The sequence below is a fragment of the Anomaloglossus baeobatrachus genome, chromosome 11, assembly GCF_048569485.1.
Source record: "Anomaloglossus baeobatrachus isolate aAnoBae1 chromosome 11, aAnoBae1.hap1, whole genome shotgun sequence".
Lineage (NCBI taxonomy): Eukaryota > Metazoa > Chordata > Amphibia > Anura > Aromobatidae > Anomaloglossus > Anomaloglossus baeobatrachus.
This window is the reverse complement of record NC_134363.1, coordinates 63,255,137-63,278,912: the sequence shown is the minus strand read 5'-3', so window position 1 is coordinate 63,278,912 and position 23,776 is coordinate 63,255,137. Positions and strand designations below refer to the sequence as shown.

The following is a 23,776-nucleotide window of genomic DNA, read 5'->3' as shown; positions in this document are numbered from 1 at the left end:
TATCCTCCACATCCTGTGGTAGATCTTGGCAGGCGTCGGTTTCCTAGCCTGTTTCATGGTGGCAATGACGTCTTGAGATAATCCTGAAGACGCTAGGATCCAGGACTCAATGGCCATACAGTCAGGTTCAGGGCCGTAGGATTCAGAAGGAAAAACGGCCCTTAGGACAGTAAGTCTGGCCGGTCTGGTAGTGCCCACGGTTGGCAGACCATGAGATGCTGCAGATCCGGGTACCACGACCTCCTCGGCCAGTCTGTGGCGACGAGGATGGCGCGGCGGCAAACGGACTTGATGTTGCGTAGCCCTCTGGGCAGCAGTGTCAGAGGGGGAAACACATAGGGTAGCTGGAACTGCGACCAATTCTGAACAAAGGCGTCTGCCGCCAGAGCTCTTTGATCGTGATACCGTGCCATGAAAATCGGAACCTTGTTGTTGTGCCGAGACGCTATTAGGTCGACGTCCGGCCTCCCCCAGCGTTGACAGATTTCCTGAAAACCGTCTGGGTGAAGAGACCATTCCCCTGCGTCCATACCCTGGCGACTGAGGAAGTCTGCTTCCCAGTTTTCTGCGCCCGGGATGCGAACTGCGGATATGGTGGATGCTCTGTCTTCCACCCACATCAGACTCCGCCGGACTTCCTGGGAGGCTTGCCGACTGCGTGTTCCGCCTTGGTGGTAGATGTATGCCACCGCTGTGGAGTTGTCCGACTGAATTCGGATCTGTATGCCTTCCAGCCACGGCTGGAAGGCTTGCAGGGCAAGATACACTGCCCTGATTTCCAGAACATTGATCTGAAGGGTGGACTCCTGCTGAGTCCACGAACCCTGAGCCCTGTGGTGGAGAAAAAAAAACTGCTCCCCACCCTGACAGACTCGCGTCTGTCGTGACCACCACCCAGGATGGGGGTAGGATGGACTTTCCTTGACATGAGGTGGGAAGAAGCCACCACTGAAGAGAGTCCTTGACCGTCTGAGAAAGGGAGACGTTCCTGTCTAGGGACGTCGACTTCCCGTCCCATTGGCGGAAAATGTCCCATTGAAGTGAACGCAGATGAAACTGCGCGAAAGGGACTGCCTCCATTGCTGCTACCATCTTCCCTAGGAAGTGCATGAGGCGTCTTAAGGGTGTGAGTGCCTTGAAGGAGAGACTGCACCCCTGTCTGTAGTGAACGCTGTTTGTCCAGCGGAAGCTTCACTACCGCTGAGAGAGCAAGAACTCCCTGCCAAGATATGTCAGATGATTGGGTCAGTGTCAGATTCAACTTTGAAAAGTTGACGATCCACCCGAAACTCTGGAGAGTCTCTAGCCAACGTTCAGGCTGTGTTGGCATGCCCCTTGAGAGGGTGTCTTGACAAGTAGATCGTCCCAGTAAGGGATCACAGAGTGACTCTGAGTGCTCGTCTTCTATAACGAATCATAGAAAACGCTGGTGCTCTGGGGCAATCGGCACGTGGAGATAAGCATCCTGATGTCTAATGATGCTAGGAATCTCCTTGAGACATTGAAGTAATGACGGAGCGGAGGGGTTCCATCCGGAGCCGCCTGGTTTTCACGTGCTTGTTGAGCAGTTTTAGGTCCAGAACGGAACGGAAAGAGCCGTCCTTTTTTGGCACCACAACCGGAGTGGAGTAACAACCGTGACCATGTTCCTGGAACAGGGAGTACCACTCTTTCTGCCCTTAGGGAGCACCCTTGCAGAAGAGCATCGGCACGGTCGGGAGGTGGGGAAGGTCTGAAGAATCGAGCCGGAGGACGAGAACTGAACTCTATCCCGTACCCGTGAGACAAAATGTCTCTCACCCACCGGTCTTTGACCTGTGGCAGTCCAATGTCGCCCAGGGGGAGAGAGTCTGCCACCGACCGAGGATGCGGAGAGAGAAGGCTGAAAGTCATGAGGAAACCGCCTTGGTAGCGGTTCCTCCGGCTGCCATCTTTGGGCGTGATTGAGCCCGCCGGGATCCGAGCCCCCCTGATCCATTTGAGTCCTTTTGGACGAGGAAAATTGGGCCCTGCCCGAGCCTTGAAAGGACCGAAACGTCGACTGTCCCTTTCTCTGTTGGGGTTTGTTTGATCTGGGCTGGGGTAAGGAAGAGTCCTAACCCCTGGACTGTTTAATGATTTCATCCAATCGTTCACCAAACAGTCGGTCACCAGATAATGGCAAACTGGTTAAGCACTTCTTGGAAGCAGAATCCGCCTTCCATTCGCTTAACCACAAGGCTCTGCGTAAACTTCCGGAGCTGGCGGACGCCACTGACGTACGGCTCATAGAGTCCAGGACAGCATTATAGCGCAAGTCGCAAATGCAGGCATATGCGAGGTTAAGGACGCCACTTGCGGCACAGATGTACGTGTGTCAGTGTCCACCTGCGCACGACCAGCTGAAATAGCTTGGAGTGTCCATACGGCTGCGGATGTCGGCGCAAAACGACGCGCCGATAGCCTCCTAGACAGATATCAACAGAGGTCCATCTGTCTGGGACTTTCACGTGAAGTCCCATCTTCCAGTGCAACTATGGATCTAGCCGCAAGCCTGGAGATTGGGGGATCCACCTTTGGACACTGGGTCCAGCACTTGACCACGTTAGGGGGAAAGAGATAACGTGTATCCTTAAGACGTTTGGAGAAACGCTTGTCTGGATAAACATGGTGTTTCTAGACTGCTTCTCTGAAGTCAGAGTGGTCCAACAACGTACTCAATTTACGCCTGGGATATCTGAAAAGGAATTTCTCCTGTAAAGCTGACTCCTCCACTGGAGGGGCTGAGGGAGAAGTAACCAACAGTCTATTGATGGACGCTATGAGAACAGTCACTATGGCGTCACCATCAGGAGCATCCAGATTGAGAGCGGTCTCAGGATCAGGAGCATCCAGATTGAGAGCGGTCTCAGGATTAGAGGCCTGATCTACTTCTGCCTCCTCATACAGAGAATCCTCTCGCTGAGACCCTGACTAGCGTGTGAAGTCGAGGGTCTCTCCCCGCGAGCTCGCTTAGGCTGTCTAGGACTGTCGTCCGTGTCAGCGCCTTCAGCTTGGGATGTATGGGACCCCCTTGGAGCACAGATTAGTTCCAACTGAGGGAGACCGGGTAGCATTGATTCAACAGTGCCCATGGTCTGAGTCACCGGCCTGGACTGCAAAGTTTCTAGTATTTGCAAACTCTGTCCCCGTCACCTGGACAGTATACACAGGTGGTTCTCCTGGGCCACCATGGAAGTGCCTATGTCTGAGTCGCCGGTCTGGACTGCAAAGTTTCTAGAAGTTTGGTCATAGTCACAAACATTTTATCAGCAAAAATTGGAAACTCTGTCCCCATCACTTGGACAGTGTTCACAGGTGGCTGTCCCTGGCAGTGACCGAACATTGCACACAATGGAGATCAGTGGAGACTGCCGGTAGATCTGCCTCACAAGAGGTACAAGCAGCACAGAAGGCCTGTGCTGTTGCCTCAGAGCAATCTAGGGGTATTGCCAATAAGCGACCGTACAGTGCAAACATAGGTACAAGCATAATGTGCAGAAAAAAACACTGTGGCACTAGTGGGGTTGGCACCTAGGTGCCGCTTACCGCCCTGTAAAAGCGGTTGTGCGTCGCCGCATCCCTTGTCTGGGTCCCCCAGCGTTTGCTCCTTTCTTCAGCGCAGACTGCCTGCAGGAATGGCTGCCGGCGTCTTGTGAAGAGGGGCGTGCCGAGCCAAGAGCGGGAAACTGGCGTCCCACTGTTGCCAGTGAGGGGGCTGGAGAATGTAAATTAGACTCCAGACCCCGGCGCTGATGTATTGCACAGCGTCCCGCCCCTACCCTGACTGTCAGGCCTGGGGGCGGGAACGAAACGAAACTAGGCCGCAAAAGCCGGGGACTCGATTATAAGCGCTGCCGTCATATAAGCACGGTCAGCGCGGAAGTCCCCGGCGCACCACAAGTCCCAACCGCGCCGCAGTGTAAAACAGCCAGCGGCGGCCGGCGCGGCCGTTTCCCATACATAAACTCACACAGCCGAGCTGTTGTGAGTAATAGCCCAAGCGCGCAGCGCTGTTGTCCCCGGCGCACTAACACACCCAGCAATGCTGCGGTGTGTGTGCGTGTGATCCATACGGGGACACAGAGTACCTTAACGTTGCAGGGCCTTGTCCCTGACGATACTCCGCTCCATTCCAACAGGATCTCCGGGTCTGTGGATGGAGCCCGGCCTCAGAGCCTGGAGGCCGTTAAGATCCCACTTCCCTCAGAGCCCTCGTGGGGATGGGGAAGGACAGCAGCATGTGGGCCTCAGCCTCCGTACCCGCAATGGGTACCTCAACCTTAACAAGCACCGCCGACACAAAGTGGGGTGAGAAGGGAGCATGCTGGGGGCCCTAGTATGGGCCCTCTTTTCTTCCATCCGACATAGTCAGCAGCTACTGCTGACTAAACAGTGGAGCTATGCGTGGATGTCTGACCTCCTTCGCACAAAGCTTGAAAACTGAGCAGCCCGTGATCCCACGGGGGGTGAATACACAGAAGGGGAGGGGCCTTACACTTTTTAGTGTAATACTTTGTGTGGCCTCCGGAGGCAGTAGCTATACACCCCAATCGTCTGGGTCTCCCAATGGAGCGCCGAAGAAATGCAGAATCCCAAATAGTAACAGAGTGTCTGGAACCTTAACGGACTGCAGACCTAATCCTGACACACAACTAGAAGTAGCCGTGGGAAGAGCGTACGATGACCTAGTAATCTCGACACAGCCGGAGAACTAACTATTCTCACAGATAGAGGTATAAGAAAGCTAATCTGCCTCGGAGCAGTCCCCAAAGATAAATAGATAGCCCTACTCATGTAAAGGTTACGGTGATATAGAAAAGAACAATACAAAGCTAGAAAAGAGACATTCAGCAAAAGTGAGGCCCAAAACTATCTTTATATGAAAGGACAGGATGGAGCAACTGTCTGCAGCCGTAAAAACCCTAATATATACCAGCACTGCTGATATGCAAAAATCCTGAGGTCACACAACCTCTCCCCCACTGTATCAGCACTCTGATATTACTGGGATCCAAAAACACTAATACAGATGAGGGACTAAAATTAAATTAAATACCAAGCATGACAAACAATACCTTGCAGAATCATGGAGCTAAGTATACAGACACTCCCAGCAGGGAATGATCCCATTCTACCAAGAACTCTACACATAGAAAATATGAATCAAGCATTAGTATCAAAGCAGAAAAAACAACAAGAAAGTGGAAAACAAACAGCAGAGGTACAAAGACCACTTATCGGAGAGGAGTTCTGGTAGAGAGCAGAGCTGGTTACAGAATGTCCTTAACACACAGGAAACATTGACCACCGGCAAGTAACAAGAGAAAACTACTCAGGCTTGTTTCACATCAGCAATTTTCTGCCGCACTGCCAGATCCGGCACAAGTACAGTACAGTTCAACACAATCCACAGGCAGTGCAGCAAGCTCCGGTCACATGACCGCATGTGCCCGAAGCTTGACAGTGAACTGTATTGAACTGTACTACACTTATGCCGGATCTGGCAGTGCGGCAGGAAAACGCTGATGTGAAACCAGCGTTATATAGTCCCAATCTGACCCCGATTGCCAGTCCTCTACAGGTGAATGGCTTTCATTCCACAAATCAACTGCACCGCCAGCACTGACCACAAGAGGGAGCCCCAAACTGGAAAACGTATTCACAACAGTACACCTTGAGATGAGTTTCCTCCAGGCCATCTGGGACGCAGTTTTCCATTATAAAGTGGTGGCCATCATCACACAAAAAGGAAGCAAGCAGGACGCCTGATCCCGGGGTTCTCAGTGACCATGGCCTTGCTTGATCATTTTCCCGCTCACCACTGACAATGTGACATATTCAGCAGACTTTTGCTTGTCACTATTATTGCAGACTGAATTTGCATTGTTGATGAAAAAAAGCGAAAGACTCAATTCTAACAGCTCCGGTCATAGATTCCCAACCATTTATTAGAGACCCAAGAAGTGGCTCTTTGTAGGACGATATAAATATTTCACAGCTGCTATGGAAAACACAGAAGCCATTGTGCATTTTGTTTAAAGAGAAAAATAGGCTTTTATTATGAAAAAAATCCCATCTTTAACCAGATACAATTCTCATCATACAGTAAAACAAAGTCCCATTTGATGATCCAGCCACTTTCTCATTTATACCAATAATTACAACATAGTCCTGAATAACTCTACTCTGATGGAAAGTGTAAAAGTCACCGCAGTCACTGGTGGACTGGAAACACCGGCGATCAGGCCACCTTGCTAGGGGCTGAAGATGACTTGTCATGGTGACCCTACATCTTGGGTCAAAGTACATTAAAAAACAAACCATGGTAAGACTTGAGACCTGGCAAGTTTTGATTTTGGGGATGCAGGTGTGAAGACCTCGGCGAATGGTCAGAGGAGGAGCAGAAGAGATCAGTGGTGCTCTTCTCCGAGACTAAAGCAGAGTCCATGATTAGAAAGACTTTAGGGTTCATCTTAGCGGAAGGATTCAGCTAAGCCTTTGGTTTTCTTAAGGGGGTTGTCCACAACTAGGATAACCCCTTCAGATTTCACGTTTCCCCCAGGTAATGAAAAAAAATGAAGCCTATAATCCCCTCCCGTATTGCCAGTGCCTGGGCTCATGTAAGGTTGTGATGTCACACGAGCCACGCGCCCAATCAGTGCCGGTTTCTCTCTCCCAGCCTTCCCCTCTCGCCGCCTTTGGACCAAACGAACAATCAACAGGAAGTGAGCACATCCACAGCGCACACTTCCTGTTGATTAACTTATTTGGTCCGGCGGCCAGAGGGGGGGGAGAAGGCAGCCAGGAGGGGGGGGGGGGGGAGAGAAGGCAGCCAGGAGGGGGGGGGGGGGGGGGGAGAAGGCAGCCAGGAGGGGGGAGAGAGGGAAGGCAGCCAGGAGGGGGGGGGGGGGAAGAGAGAGAAGGCAGCCAGGAGGGGGGGGGGGAAGAGAGGGAAGGCAGCCAGGAGGGGGGGGGGGGGGGGGAAGAGAGAGAAGGCAGCCAGGAGGGGGGGGGGGGGGAAGAGAGAGAAGGCAGCCAGGAGGGGGGGGGGGGAAAGAGAGGGAAGGCAGCCAGGAGGGGGGGGGGGGGAGAAGAGAGAGAAGGCAGCCAGGAGGGGGGGGGGGAGAAGAGAGAGAAGGCAGCCAGGAGGGGGGGGGGGGGGAAGAGAGAGAAGGCAGCCAGGAGGGGGGGGGGGGGGAGAGAGAAGGCAGCCAGGAGGGGGGGGGGGGGGAAGAGAGAGAAGGCAGCCAGGAAGGGGGGGGGGGGGGGAAGAGAGAGAAGGCAGCCAGGAGGGGGGGGGGGGGGAAGAGAGAAGGCAGCCAGGAGGGGGGGGGGGGAAGAGAGAAGGCAGCCAGGAGGGGGGGGGGGGGAAGAGAGAAGGCAGCCAGGAGGGGGGGGGGGGAGAGAGAAGGCAGCCAGGAGGGGGGGGAGAGAGAAGGCAGCCAGGAGGGGGGGGGGGAGAGAGAAGGCAGCCAGGAGGGGGGGAGAGAGAAGGCAGCCAGGAGGGGGGGGGGGAGAGAGAGAAGGCAGCCAGGAGGGGGGGGGGGGAAGAGAGAAGGCAGCCAGGAGGGGGGGGGGGAAGAGAGAAGGCAGCCAGGAGGGGGGGGGGGGAAGAGAGAAGGCAGTCAGGAGGGGGGGGGGGGGAGAGAGAAGGCAGCCAGGAGGGGGGGGGGGGAGAGAAGGCAGCCAGGAGGGGGGGGGGGGGAGAGAAGGCAGCCAGGAGGGGGGGGGGGGGGGGGGGGGAGAGAGGGAAGGCAGCCAGGAGGGGGGGGGGGGGGGGAGAGAGGGAAGGCAGCCAGGAGGGGGGGGGGAGAGAAGGCAGCCAGGAGGGGGGGGGGGGGAGAGAAGGCAGCCAGGAGGGGGGGGGGGGAGAGAAGGCAGCCAGGAGGGGGGGGGGGGGGAGAGAAGGCAGCCAGGAGGGGGGGGGGGAGAGAAGGCAGCCAGGAGGGGGGGGGGGGAGAGAAGGCAGCCAGGAGGGGGGGGGGAGAGAAGGCAGCCAGGAGGGGGGGGGAGAGAGAGAAGGCAGCCAGGAGGGGGGGGGGGGAGAGAGAGAAGGCAGCCAGGAGGGGGGGGGGGGGGAGAGAGAAGGCAGGAGGGGGGGGGGGGGAGAGAAGGCAGCCAGGAGGGGGGGGGGGGAGAAGGCAGCCAGGAGGGGGGGGGGGGGGAGAAGGCAGCCAGGAGGGGGGGGGGGGGGGGAGAAGGCAGCCAGGAGGGGGGGGGAGAAGGCAGCCAGGAGGGGGGGGGAGGCAGCACTAATCGGATGAGGAGTTTGCATGACATCACAACTCCACGTGAGCACAGCAGCGATCGTGGACACTGATGGAACGGCACCAGTATGGGAGGAGACCATAGGCTTTATGTTACCTGGGGGAAACCTATGGAATCAAAAAGGGGACAACTACTTTAATTTTAGGGATTGGTGGAGTTTCTGCACTCACACCCTCAGCAATCAAAACATCTGATGTGGCCAAAGGTGAAGTGCACTTTCAGAAAAAAAAGTGTTGTTTTCAAGCTCTTTAATGGGTAAAACGGCAAAGTTTGCAATTTACTTATTCAACTTCCCCCCTCTTGTCAAAAATGGAGGGATTTCATGGTTTACTGCTCGTTGTTTAGATTACCAGCCACCTTTTGCAATCTATCAGCGGTGGCCACTGCTCTTCTGACATGATGCTACCAGCACCATGAGCGCACAAGTTCAGTTGTGATGATGCCGCAGCTTAACCCTAATTCAGGCGTGTGCCGCCGATGAGCCCAAAGGCAGGGCTGCTGAAAATCAATCATGATTCATTAAACAATCCCTTTACGTCTATAGTAAAAAGGTGTTGAGCTGGTCCATTTCTCCTGATTGTTTCATGCTGAATATTTCATAGACCTGCTTCTGTGTAATTCTCGGTCACTAGCTGCTCTCTGGTGACAGATGTCCTCGGGTCCATTGTTCAGCAGAACAAGACGATCAGATATCAGATTTCTATCTCAGCCAATTCTTAGCACAAACATGAATAGCCACCAGCACACAGTGCCTTGCATTGGGGGAAGGAAATGCCCAGCGCCTATTTCTCCTCCGATTACGTCTTTGGGTAGTCAGGGGTTTTAGCCGTGGACTAAACAATCATTCGGCCGATAGCTGATGCCCATGGTAGTCTTATCAAAAACTAACATGGAGACACCATAAACATGCAACTCTAAATCCAGGAAAACAGGAAGAAAACAGAAAACAGGAAGGACGTCTGCGGAGGAAAAGCACAAGACTCTCAAATTAAAAAGGAACCTGTCTGGAGCTTTACTAATTACACTGTCGGGTAAGGTATTAAAGGGAACCTGTCACCACTTTCTTGGCGTATAAGCTGCGGCCACCACCACCGGGCTCTTATATACAGCATTCTAACTTACTGTATATAAGAGAGCCCAGGCCGCTGTGAGAACATAAACACTTTATAATACTTACCCAACGGTTGCTCGGTTGGCCAAATGGGCGTCTTCGTCCTCCGGTGCCGCCTCTTTCGGCCATCTTCGTCCTCCTTCTCTAGCCGCGGTGCATGACTCGTCCAACGTCATGCACACTCGCCGGCATTCAGGTCCTGAGCAGGGCAGATCAAAGTATTGTAGTGCGCCTGCGCAGGACCGGCAAGTATGTATTACGTAGGATGCATCATGCACCCAGGAGTCAGAAGGAGGACGATGATGGCCGAAAGAGGAGGCGCCGGCACCGGAGAATGGAGACGCCCATAAGGCTAACTGCGCGACCGTTAGGTAAGTATTATAAAGTGTTTTTTATGTTCTCACAGCGGCCTGGGCTCTTATATAGAGCATGTTAGAATACTGTATACAAGAGCCCGGTGGTGGTGGCCTCAGCTTATAGGCCAAAAATGTGGTGACAGGTTCCCTTTAAAGCCACCTTCAGACAGATACTCCTGACTGCAAATTGATTTCTCATCCCCAAGAAAAATTAACTCTGTGGTTACGTTCACATGATGAGCTTTGGTGAGTTTTTTGATGCAGTGTCAAAGACACAACGTCTTTCAGTTTCGGCAAATTGGATGGATTTATAGGAGACTCCTGCTCCCTACTAGGTGGTGAATACTGAGGATGATCTGTGCACTAACTGGAAACCTACAGCCACATTTACACAAATAGTGGTACCTAGAAATATTTCCCTGAAAATAACACCTACCCCAAAAATAAGTCCCATCAGGATTTTTTGTTTGTCCTTATCGAGTAAGTCCTATTCCAAAAATAAGCCCTAGCTGTGCATAATACCATAATACTATTCTAAAATAGGGTTTTAGCATCCCTTTCATGATATGTAACTTCTATTGGTGTACATTGCCCCGTTGCGTTGCTGTAAGCCCCGGAAGTTTGTAGTTACATGCCAGCTAGTTAATGGAAAATGAATATTCATCCATTCACCCGCCCCTATGTGCTGGCGTCCATGATTGGAACGTGTGTAACTGGCAAATGAATAATCACCTCCTTCCCCCGACTACACCTCTGCGCCGGCGTCAGTGATTCAATCAGCCTCATGGAATTAGTATCAGAGGATCGCAGCGCAATCCTCGGACTGGTGGGCGGCTCTTCTGAGCTGAGCGTGTATTACTGAGCAGCTGTTCCGCTCCGGTGAGGAGAGCCGCCGGACAGTGCGATGCCATCCTCATGCAGTCTGACAATCACTGACGCCGGCACAGAGGGGTGAGGGTGAATTCACCAGTGACAAACTTTCCAATCATCTAAGTCAAACGTATAAGACATGCTAAAAAGGAAAAAAAAAAAAAAAAAAGGCCCTAGCGTATCTTTTGGTGCCAAAAATCATATAAGATCCGGTCTTATTTTCGAGGAAACATGGTAGCTGTAGTGCCGCATTAATCCATTCGCTTAAGTGGGGCTGCAACGAGAAAACGGTGCAAGTCCTCAAATCCCAAGTCTATGCAACAAAGTTCTAAAAAAGTCCATTGGGCTTCAACATCAAACTATAGAACAATGCCAAAGTCCGGCACTTTGTTTACTTGAGAACATGCTTTCCCTGAATGATAAATTACCCCCGATCATTGGCATTATTTATTTTAAATATGATGGATTCATAGAGACCGGCCATTTTCTCGCCAGTCTTGATGAGGGGGCATGGTGGAGTCAAACCCTCCTGATACATGAAGAGGTGCACGTCTCTTCATCAAACCGGAACACCTGAAGAGTGGTGTACTCCAGTCAGGGATTGGAGTGAGATTTCTGACTTACATAATGACACAGCTTGTCATGAATTAGATGAGCCGTGCACCCCCGCCGCACACCCAACCCACCCATTTCATCAGAGCTAGGAGAATATAGTGTGAAAATGCCAAAAGTCACAAAAATTTGGCACGACTCCGAGCTGTGCTAAAAAGTTTGCAACTTTTAAATGCTTTTATAAAATAAATTCTGGGGTGAAGGCTTTGCTGAAGTGGACTCATAAAAAGTATATACTGTATTTTTTGGATTATAAAACACACTTTTCCTCCCAAAAATTTGGGAGGAAAATGAGGGGTGCGTCTTATAATGCGAATGTAGCTTACCGGGAAGGTGGAGAATGGGCACCGTGCTGGCAGCGGTGGGAGCTATGTGACGCAGGGCGGTGCGGCATGGGAGATGCTTTGTTGGCAGTGCAGGCTTCAATTAATAGTGCCGATGGGGCTCTCGGCTCAAGATCTCATCTGTGCATGCGCCGCCACCGGCCCATTGATCTCCCAGCAGCGGACGTAAGGAAAATGGCAGATCGCTCAATCTACGCACAGACCAATTCTTTGAAGCCCGCACCACCACCACATCTGTGACACCCGCCGCACCATACTGCTCCACACAGCCAGCACAGCACGCACCGCAGCATCGCCCACTGCCCCTGCGACCCCGCTCCACCACCGCTGCCGTAGCAAAAATATTAAAATGCCACATGTACCAATTATAAGAAAATGCAGCACCCCTAGCCCTGGCATTATGTTCCTTTCTTCCCCCACCGACTCCAGTTCCGTCAGTTGGAGCCACCCAGAGCCTCAGGAGTGGATGTGATATATTTACAAGCTTTGTCTGTGACACAGCCGCCATATCACAGGAGAGCCTTTCTAGTTCCTTATTTACTCATATAAGGAAGAGGCTTTATAATATGGACTTGTAAACTGTCTGCAGAACACTACAAGGCATTTTCACACTAACGGCCCAATAAAAAAAAAAATTAAAAAAAAACTACAATATTTCAGGACTGATGCCAAACTGCAGGACGATTATCCCTTTGACATTTGGCAAACGACAGCTTTAAATCAGAGGCTCCATTGTGTACAGATCTGCTGGATGGGTAACCGCAAGTCTAGATGCAAATTGGCAGCGGATACTTCAGATACCAAAGTGGCGCAGGCCCTCAACAAAGTGATCTTTCTGGGGCAGTAATGGGATTGTCTGCACCTAGACCCTGGCACCACGCTGGCTACAGTTTGCAGGATTTGGGGGATCTCCTATAATAAGTGGCCTTTATGCACATTATATCCAGGCTACAGCTTGTGGAACCTTGCTTTATAGTTAATCAGAAATGGAGGTCACAGTGAACGAAAGAACATCCCTCATATATTGTCCATTATCAGCAAAGCAATATTATACGCAATACATTCACATAAGGTTCTATAAACCCTTCCGACTTAAGGGGGCATCTGCCACCAACCTATCGCCCCAGAAGAGGAGGTCACAGACCACTTCCCATCTGGATAGGGGAGACACAGAGGCCGCAAAGTACTAACAGCTGCTACAACCATCCTTAACCTGAGTCTCAGGGTCAGAATACAGATACCACAAGTATGGATTTCTCATAGGTGCCTATGTAGGGTCCTGGCTGCCAAAAAAATGGTGCCATGCCCGAGCCCTGGGCAGGAAAGCTCCATGTACTGCTGGATATGGGGCAGGCAGCACGGGGCTGGCCAGCGATGGATATGGGGCAGGCAGCACGGGGCTGGCCAGCGAGGGATATGGGGCAGGCAGCACGGGGCTGGCCAACGAGGGATATGGGGCTGGTCAGCGAGGGATATGGGGCAGGCAGCACGGGGCTGGCCAACGAGGGATATGGGGCAGGCAGCACGGGGCTGGCCAGCGAGGGATATGGGGCTGGTCAGCGAGGGATATGGGGCAGGCAGCACGGGGCTGGTCAGCGAGGGATATGTGGCAGGCAGCACGGGGCTGGTCGGCGAGGGATATGGGGCTGGTCAGCGAGGGATATGTGGCAGGCAGCACGGGGCTGGTCGGCGAGGGATATGGGGCTGGTCAGCGAGGGATATGGGGCAGGCAGCACGGGGATGGCTCATGATAAATACTGCTATATTAGCTCAAGCCTCTGTTTATGCGCTGTATGGAGGACACCATGACTAAATACAGATTAGTGTATTACAGTTAAGCCGGAGGCTAATGAAGCAATAAGTAGCAATCCCTGGGATGATTATCGCTGCATCATATTTTTCCCATCTGACGCTAGAAAGGCTGGAGGACACATCTTTTACATGAATATGGTAATATTTTGTATATGTATCAAAAAGTGCATGCAACAAAATATCAAAATCAGAGGGCGCAATAAAAAGTATCAAGAGGATTGGCTATAGTCACATGCAAAACGAAAGGAAAAAAAAAAAAAAAATGAGCATATGCCTTATAAACACTTATGGTGTTGCTCACATGTCCTTTTTCCAGCAGCACAGATGACAAGGGCAAGTACAAATCTATGGGTCCGTGACAAACACAGAACATAAGGCTGAGATCTGTGCGCTGTATGTGTGTAACATTGAACGAATAGGAGAAGCTTGGTAATATTTTTATTTCGTTAGCCATGCTGGTTTTTCCATGTACGTGTTTTATATATGTGCGAAGGGGGCCTCAGCAGCAGTGTGACACCCAAAACGCCTAGTTTTTGACGTTTTCACAGCATTTTTGGGTGCAGATTACATGCGTCCTTTGCTTTAACTACAGTAGATGTTCAAGAAAGTTAGTTTTGTTCACCAAAAACATTAGTTGCAGCATTTGTTACTTTCTCAGTGTTTTCTATTCCATTTTTAGCTGGCAGGCAGCAGGTAAGGGGAAGGAATTATAAGGCTATGTGCACACGGTGCGTTTTTCGCGGCGTTTTTGCGCGTTTTTCGGGTGCGTTTTTGGCCTCAAAACTGCATGACTTTGCTTCCCCAGCAAAGTCTATGAGTTTTCATTTTTGCTGTCCCCACACAGCGTTTTTTTTTCAGCTGCGTTTTTGTGGTGACCACAAAAACGCAGCATGTCAATTATTCCCGCGTTTTTCACTGCGCTTTTCATCCATTGAGTTCAATGGGATGTTGAAAGACGCAATGAGAAACGCAAATAGCTGCGTTTTGGTGCGTTTCTAAGACCAAAAACGCAGCTATAAGCGCAGGAGGTGGGTAGTAAAGTGACGTGTACAGGAAGAGGATTCCTTCTGTCAGTATAGACAGAAGCGTGAATCCTCCCGGTACCGTCACCGCCGCGTCCATCTCCCGTCCTGTGCATGTATGCTGCCGTGCGGCGCCATGTACAGGCAGGAGGTGGAAGCGGCTGCGAAAACAAAAGTTAACAGTAGAATAAAAAAAAAAAAAAGTTATACTCACCTGTCTGCAGCCTCGCGGTGCCATGCCCGCTCCCAGCTCCTGTCACGGTATCGCCGCTCCCGCTCCGGCTGTGCGCAGTCTCCCCGGGGCAGGACCTTGCTTGCAGGACCTGGCGATGGATCACCTGATGCAGTCACCTGACGCATCAGCTGATCGAGTCTCGGGCTGACGCGGGCGCCCGGCCGGTATCAGCGGATGCGTCAGGAGACTTCATCCCTGATTACCGGCAGCTGCTGCAGCGATCGGACGGGATCAGACTCCCGCCCCATCGCTCCGGGAGCTGCCGGTAATCAGCACATAAGTGAGTATTATTTTTTTTTTTTTTTCTACTGATGCATCAGCTGATTGTATAACCGGCTTTTATACAATCAGCTGCTGTGTCATGTGATTCACATCCTTTAACCTAACACATCATCTGATCGGTATGCCTTCCAGCAAACCGATCAGATGATATTGGATCCTGATTGGACGGCGCGGGACCCTAACCCAGGATTACTGCGGAGGGGGGTTTATTTCAATAAAGATGGAGTCACTAATTGTGTTGTGTTTTCTTTCTAATAAAAATATTTTTCTGTGTTGTGTTTTTTTTTTATCTTTACTAGAAATTCATGGTGGCCATGTCTAATATTGGCGTGACACCATGAATTTCGGGCTTAGGGCTAGCTGATAATATACAGCTAGCCCTAACTCCATTATTACCTGGCTAGCCACCCGGCATCAGGGCAGCCGGAAGAGTTGGATACAGCGCCAGAAGATGGCGCTTCTATGAAAGCGCCATTTTCTGGGGTGGCTGCGGGACTGCAATTCACAGCGGGGGTGCCCAGAAAGCATGGGCAACCTGCACTGTGGATTCCAATCCCCAGCTGCCTAGTTGTACCCGGCTGGACTCAAAAATGGGGCGAAGCCTACGTCATTTTTTTTTTTAAATTATTTCATGAAATTCATGAAATAATTTAAAAAAAAAGGGCTTCCCTATATTTTTGGTTCCCAGCCGGGTACAAATAGGCAGCTGGGGGTTGGGGGCAGCCCGTACCTGCCTGCTGTACCCGGCTAGCATACAAAAATATGGTGAAGCCCACGTCATTTTTTTTTTTGGGGGGGCAAAGAAATCCTGCATACAGTCCTGGAAGGAGGATGCTGAGCCTTGTAGTTCGACAGCTGCTGTCTGCTGTCCTGCATACACTATTGGATCGAGGATGCTGAGCCTTGTAGTTCTGCAGCTGTCTGCTCTTCTGCATACACTAGTGGAGAATGAAGAACACATTGAAGAAGGAAATGACATCAGACCTTTTTTTTTTTTGTTCACTGATAAAAAACGCATAAGGACGCAGTGAGCAAAAACGCAGCAAAACGCAGCAAAAAAACGCACCAAATCGCGGCAAAACGCGTGCGTTTTTTGCCGCGTTTTTTCGACGCAGGTGCGTTTTTGTGCGTTTTTAGCGGCCAAAAACGCACAAAAACGCAGCGTCAAAAAAACGCAGCGTGTGCACATAGCCTAACAGAACATTGGGGGGAGGCTCCTGCTGCAGCTTCTTGTTTTACAGCAGACAGCTATGATCTGATGTTTGGAGAGAGGGGGGGGGGGACGAAAAAAAGAAAAAAAAAAAAAAAGGGAACGGGATTCATTCGTTTTTGACACAAGATTCTCTTTACTTTCACACAGTTTTGATTGTAATAAGGGCCTATGTAGACAAGAATACCTAAAACCGGGAATGGCTACATGCAATAGTAATTTCCTAAACAGAAGACGTCTCGCATAGTTGTCTCTTTAGGAAAAGCACAAAATGCTCAAATTTAGGCTGCTTTCACACATCCGGTTTTTGTAGTGCGGCTCAATCCGGCTCAAAAACCTATGCAATGGATGCGGCGAAAAAACCCCCCGTATCTATTGCATAAGTTTTTCCATGCGGCCCGTCCGTTTTTTGATACTGAGCATGTGCAGTTCAAAAAACCGCATCCGGCGTCCATAGGCTTGCATTGTAAACGCACCGCATCGCACCGGATCCGGCGCAATGCAGTTTTTTCACCGCACAAAAAACATGACAGGCAACGTTCCATCCGGCAGCCGCATGTGCTAAATATGCCGCATCCGACAAAAACCGGATGCAATGCAAGGCCATGCGGCACAATACGGCGCAAATGCAAGTCTATAAGGAAAAAACGCATCCGGTGGCAAAAAAATAAAAAAACCCCACAGTTGCGTTTTTTCAGCAAAGCGCCGTATTGTGCCGCACAGCAAAACCCAGATGTGTGAAAGCAGCCTTAGGGCGACCAACCATTTTTATTGTGGTTTAAAAGGTATATGTTTTAAAATTAAGACATTTCCCCAGTCACAAAGATATTCCATCCCCGAGAGTATCAACTGAATCTATACATCTACAAGGATGTAAATATACAGAGCGTGGGCGAGTTGGGACCTAGTGACCAAAGTGCGCTGGGTGTTGAGTTCAATACAAGTTATCGGGGGTGACATTGGAAGTACAAGTGCGCCAAATATTTTCAACTTGATTGTCGAGATACTGTTGTAGGGTGCAATGCAACCCCATTCACTTTTATTGCATTGTGATGTAGCAGCGCCCCCTAGCAAACTTTGGTCCCATGGCAGGTGTTGCAGGTAAAGGCACCGTACGCCCCCCCCCCAGCAGCTCGCGCACACAAGAATGGACCATCACTGTACAATCTACCTTACAGAAACCAGCTACATCAAATTAGATTTCTTATGTGTGTGCACACTGGTGACACATTCTGTAGTGACTGACACACACACACACACACACACACACACACACACGGCTCCTCCTGCTCCATAACCTGAGGACGCGGTGCTCAATGTGATGAGTTTACATCAAAGAATTATGTTCTCCTGTTCTAGAAAATTAATCCGGTAGAGAGCAGCGACTGGTTATTTTTAAGGAAGTTTGTGGTGTGGGAAAATCTTAGACAGGAAAACCAGCTGTATAGTCTGAAGGGGAAAGCTACCGGCAACATATAAATAGAAGTAGTGAATGCAACCACCAAAGGCTCCGATGGAAAAATGTCCGGTGACCAGAAGAGATCACAACAGATAAGTACGTTTTCTGGAGAAGCCTACGTTAACGATGAGTGAGTTTCGAAATACTCGGATTCGCGATACTCGTAATGAGTCGAATAAATGCGTATGCATTCTGAATAGCCTGTGCAATGCAAGTCAATGGGGAAAAACTTGGAAAGTAACGAGTAACCCGAATGCCGCACTATTCGTGCAAGTAGCGACTAGTGTGACATTCGGGTTACTCGTTACATAGAGAGTATCCCCCATTGACTTTCATCGCACTATTCGGAACAAATACGCGAGTATCGCAAATCTGAGTATTTGGAAACTCGCTCATCATTAGCCTATGTGACTCTTGAGCTTGGGATCCTTCATCCTCCATAGCCCCAGCGGACATCGTACTGTACTCCGAGGGTAGAGGGTTTTATGCATCATACCCAGACCAGTCACAGTTGTATTATTCTTTTCTTCTTGACATTAAGTTTACACCCACATCTAAAACATATTTTGGGTGACTGGTTAAGCAGCCATCATACAAGGTGTGGACCACATGCATTTCCTCTGTGAACCACTGTGACGCAGTCCCCAGTACGATGGGTTTTATTTCAGCCACATTAGCATCATTTCTAGTCCTTGTCGAAGCTGCTGGACACAACGTTACTCCCCACGCGGGTCTGTAGGCTACAGATGATGGAGCAATGCTTGGCGGTCTGCACCGAAGGCCGGAAAGTTTATGGTGTATGCTCTGCTGCAAACGTGGAGCGCGAAAGAAAATAAAAATATTTTGCAATTCTTTAGTTTTCCAGTTTCATCCTGTTGATGGCTTATATCTGAAAAATAAGATGTTCTATCTTCAGATTACATAAACAGCTTAGCCGAGCATTAATGAGCCAGGGACACTGAACCGACTTTCATCACAAAAGTAGTTTATAGAATTTTTACGACTCAAACCTGACCTGGTAGAACGGTGCAGAAAAATGGATCCTGGGACTATTCTCCTTATACTATAATGTGTCTGCTCACATTTCTGATTTGGCTTGTGAGTTAGGGTAGTCCCAGCCGGTAACAATCCCATAGCCAATGTTACTTTGTGACCAATGTATACGTTAATTGCATGGCCATCCTGCATAGGTTACAAGTCATTGATCATGTGGCATAAATGGGGCAAATCAGGAATTGTGTCACATTTGGGGGAGCAGAGTGTGACCGCGATCAGTGAGCCCTACAACTGTAAACCTTTCCCATCTGGCATGGAAACAAAGCAGCGGAGGTCAGTAATAGGAATGTGAAAGGGTTATTCCCAGAATTGCAAGTTATACCCTATCCAAAAAGGATAGAGATTAACTTGCTTATCACTGGGACCCGATTACCCATCACCGTGAGATCAGGGTTATTGGAAAGAGCCATGTGCCACACTCCGCTTTCTGCGGGAGTCCCAAAAACAAAGGATGGGGCAAACATACGGTCTCATGGTTCTGCCATTCTTATAACATTTCAGAAGAATAAAGCAGCACTTAGACTATGTGCGCACTAGGTTTTTCGTGGCGTTTTTGGGCTCAAAACTGCATGACTTTGCTTCCCCAGCAAAGTCGATGACTTTTCATTTTTGCTGTCCGCACAACTTTTTTTTTTTTTTTTTTTTTAAGCTGCGTTATTGAGCTAAAACAAAATAAAAAAAAATAAATAAAAAAGGACGTCAATTCTTTCCTGCATTTTTCACCAATGTATTGGAAAAACGCAGTGATCAAAAACGCATCGAAATACAGTAAAAACGCATGTGTTTTTTCCTGTGCGTTTTTGCGTCCAAAAATGCCCAAAAATTCAGCGTCAGAAAACGCTGTGTGCTCACATAGCCTACTTGTTATATTTCAACGAAGATTTTTTGGGGTGTTTTTTTTCCCCCTTTTTAAATGCAACATATATTTCAATTCCAGCAAGTGGATGGGATTTATATAAATCTCAAGCCTACTGAGACTGAACTTTACAATCTGCGAAATGATAATTTCTCTGTAAATATGCATTTGATTTGCAGATTTTCCCCACAGAATTGAATGATGTGGGGGAAAATCTGATTTAAAAAAAAAAAATAATAATCTGCACGACTTCATAAATCATAAATAACAGGGAGCTTCCAAAGGAAAGAAGTGTAATTTACAACATGACATACCGAAGAGACAAAAACCGCAGCTGAAGAGAAATGCTGATGCATGTAAAGCGCTATGGAATTAATGGCGCTATATAAGAATAAATAATATTTGCGTCAAAAAACAAAACTCAAAACGTAACAAAACATTAAAAAAATAAATAAAAATAATATAATTTAGCTAATTAGTTTAGAAAATAAAATGCACTAAAACCTCATCATAGGAAAATTGCCTAAAATTCCAGTATTCATATAAGAGAACATTTAAAGGAATTGTCCAGTATGGGGAAAAGAAGAATTTGGCCATTTATGGGAAAACAAAATAAAAAAAAAAACAAACAAAACACAAATGGCAGCATAATAACCTATGAGGGAGTCACCCTCCCCTGAGAATACCGCTTGGCGATGCCTGCTCCATTGGGTGGTCAGAGGTCCGCTGCCACGTTGTGGTGATTAGGGGAACGGCGCCACATATCCCCGATGACCAGATAGTCACAGGCAGCAGCGGTTTTCTGACTTCTGAATAGAGCACGCTTTCTGCCAAGTTAGTCCTGACAACCCTTCCAGACTGTCGGATAGTGGATTCCTATAACCAGTTGTCAGCCATACTCGCATTCCTGGTGGCTCACGCCCATGTTCCCAACATGAGGCATTCAGAAGCATTTTGTGATTCACTACCGATTATTATGTAATCTCTATTTTATGCTGCCCCAGGGGATAAAATGCACTAAAACGCTATAACAATGAGTTTGTACCTTGCTTCTTAGTGATATGCTACAAAGTAACATTACAATCAGCTCAAGTAGAGGGCAACACAAGACGAGTCCAGACTTTGGGGACAGTTTGGGTATAATGGTAAAGGGGACACGGATGAGGCTTCACCTCCGCCTCGGGTGAGCAGTCCCAGAGGCCAGACCCTGGAGGCTCCAAAGGCCAGACCCTGGAGGCTCCAAAGGCCAGACCCTGGAGGCTCCAAAGGCCAGACCCTGGAGGCTCCAAAGGCCAGACCCTGGAGGCTCCAAAGGCCAGACCCTGGAGGCTCCAAAGGCCAGACCCTGGAGACTTCTCACTCTGCAGCCCATAAGTGTAGTCAGTGATACACACCAACCCCACAGGCACCTGTCATGTGATAGCTTCCACCAATCACTGAGCCCTGTGATTGATCCCATGCCACCAAAGTCTCTTGGAACACTGGAGCGGTGGTGTCAGTACATAAGGACCCAGATTATCGATATGTGGCCATACACGCTCAAGGTGTCCTCCAATCAGGTCACGCGAGGGGCAGGGGGGGGTAGGGACCAGCGCCAGTCACGCGAGGGGCAGGGGGGGGGGGGGGCGACCAGCGCCAGTCACGCAGGGGAGGGGGGGAGGAGGGGGGAGACGACCAGCGCCAGTCACGCAGGGGAGGGGGGGGGTAGACGACAAGCGCCAGTCACGCAGGGGAGGGGGGGGGGGGTAGACGACAAGCGCCAGTCACGCAGGGGAGGGGGGGGGGTAGACGACAAGCGCCAGTCACGCAGGGGAGGGGGGGGGGGGGTAGACGACCAGCGCCAGTCACGCAGGGGAGGGGAGGCGGTAGACGACCAGCGCCAGTCACGCAGGGGAGGGGAGGCGGTAGACGACCAGCGCCAGTCACGCAGGGGAGGGGGGGTAGACGACCAGCGCCAGTCACGCAGGGGAGGGGGGGTAGACGACCAGCGCCAGTCACGCAGGGGAGGGGGGGGGGACCAGCGCCAGTCACGCAGGGGAGGGGGGGACGGACCAGCGCCAGTCACGCAGGGGAGGGGGGGGGACCAGCGCCAGTCACGCAGGGGAGGGGGGGGGGACCAGCGCCAGTCACGCAGGGGAGGGGGGGGGACCAGCGCCAGTCACGCAGGGGAGGGGGGGGACCAGCGCCAGTCACGCAGGGGAGGAGGGGGGGACCAGCGCCAGTCACGCAGGGGAGGGGGGGGGGGGACCAGCGCCAGTCACGCAGGGGAGGGGGGGGGGGACCAGCGCCAGTCACGCAGGGGAGGGGGGGGGGGGACCAGCGCCAGTCACACAGGGGAGGGGGGGGGACCAGCGCCAGTCACGCAGGGGAGGGGGGGGGACCAGCGCCAGTCACGCAGGGGAGGGGAGGAAGGGGGGGCAGGACCAGCGCCAGTCACGCAGGGGAGGGGAGGAAGGGGGGGCAGGACCAGCGCCAGTCACGCAGGGGAGGAGGGGGCAGGACCAGCACCAGTCACGCAGGGGAGGAGGGGGCAGGACCAGCACCAGTCACGCAGGGGAGGAGGGGGCAGGACCAGCGCCAGTCACGCAGGTGAGGAGGGGGCAGGACCAGCGCCAGTCACGCAGGGGAGGAGGGGGCAGGACCAGCGCCAGTCACGCAGGGGAGGAGGGGGCAGGACCAGCGCCAGTCACGCAGGGGAGGAGGGGGCAGGACCAGCGCCAGTCACGCAGGGGAGGAGGGGGCAGGACCAGCGCCAGTCACGCAGGGGAGGGGGCAGGACCAGCGCCAGTCACGCAGGGGGGGGGGGGGGGGGCAGGACCAGCGCCAGTCACGCAGGGGAGGAGGGGGCAGGACCAGCGCCAGTCACGCAGGGGAGGAGGGGGCAGGACCAGCGCCAGTCACGCGGGGGAGGAGGGGGCAGGACCAGCGCCAGTCACGCAGGGGAGGAGGGGGCAGGACCAGCGCCAGTCACGCAGGGGAGGAGGGGGCAGGACCAGCGCCAGTCACGCAGGGGGGGGGGGGGGGGGGCAGGACCAGCGCCAGTCACGCAGGGGAGGAGGGGGCAGGACCAGCGCCAGTCACGCAGGGGAGGAGGGGGCAGGACCAGCGCCAGTCACGCAGGGGAGGAGGGGGCAGGACCAGCGCCAGTCACGCAGGGGAGGAGGGGGCAGGACCAGCGCCAGTCACGCAGGGGAGGAGGGGGCAGGACCAGCGCCAGTCACGCAGGGGAGGAGGGGGCAGGACCAGCGCCAGTCACGCAGGGGAGGGGGGGGGGCAGGACCAGCGCCAGTCACGCAGGGGGGGGGGGGGGACGGGACGGTAAGCTGCTTTCTAGCGGACACATGACAGGGGCACCTGTGCAGCCACCATACACCTTCCCCTATCCCCGCATAACAAAGCCTTCACTTCCCTGTGTCAGGTGAGGCCGATAACCTGCCCGGCGGCCCAGGCCCCGGGAACCAGACACACAGCACTCTGCAGGGTCCAGCTCCCCCCACACCGAACATGGAACGGTCTCACATACACGCTGCCTCTGCCATGCACAATACTGCTGCTCTAGCGCCCCCCCCCCCCCCATCCCAGGAGATAAAATGGAGCATCCCGTCCTCTCCCGGTTGACGCCTATAGACTAGGAAGAACCCAAGAAACCGAAATAGGGTCCGTGTGAAGCAGAGAGCACGCGCCGATGAACGCCCCTAACCTGCAGGCGCATTCACTCACTGTAAATGGTCTCGTCCATGATCAGGAAGGCGACAAGTCCGAAGACTCGCTTGACCGCAAATCGCGACTTCACGACAGGACCGTCCTCGGATTCCGTACAAAGAGGTATACACGGGCTCTCACAAGCCTCCTATCCCACCGTCCTCACCGGCTCGCCTCCCCCAATACCAGTCTCCCCTAAACCCCGCCCACCACCTCCACGGCAGCCTCCCTCTACGGGCACCGCCCACTTTGGCAACCGACAGTAGCTTCAACCAATCACACCGCGATAATAACTCGGGGTCAGGTATTTTTAGGGCGGGAACATCGAGCCTCTTTGTTTCGAGGATGCGCATTCCTTTATGATTGACAGGCAGGTTAGCCAATGACAGACTGGAACTGTGGCAGAAAGGCGGGAGAACTCTGGCCACTGACCAATAGGATGCACGTAGCCAGGCCGAACAGAGGTTGATAAGGGCGGGGACTCCGAGGAGATCCTGAGAGGAAATGCTGATGGGATTGATCAGCAGTGCGCTGTCTGCAGCCACAATGCACTGCTGTCC

At 51.9% G+C, this 23,776-nt stretch overlaps 1 protein-coding gene across 1 annotated transcript in view; it reads right to left on the bottom strand.

The window, feature by feature from the left end:
• The window catches only part of CYTH2 (cytohesin 2), a 55,686-nt gene extending 32,292 nt beyond the window's left edge, over positions 1–23,394 (bottom strand). The window contains exon 1 of the mRNA XM_075328731.1: positions 23,235–23,394. Coding sequence (XP_075184846.1) covers positions 23,235–23,253 — 19 coding nt within the window. The 5' untranslated portion in view covers positions 23,254–23,394. The remainder of the gene's footprint in view (positions 1–23,234) is intronic.
• Between the last annotated feature and the right edge of the window lie 382 nt (positions 23,395–23,776).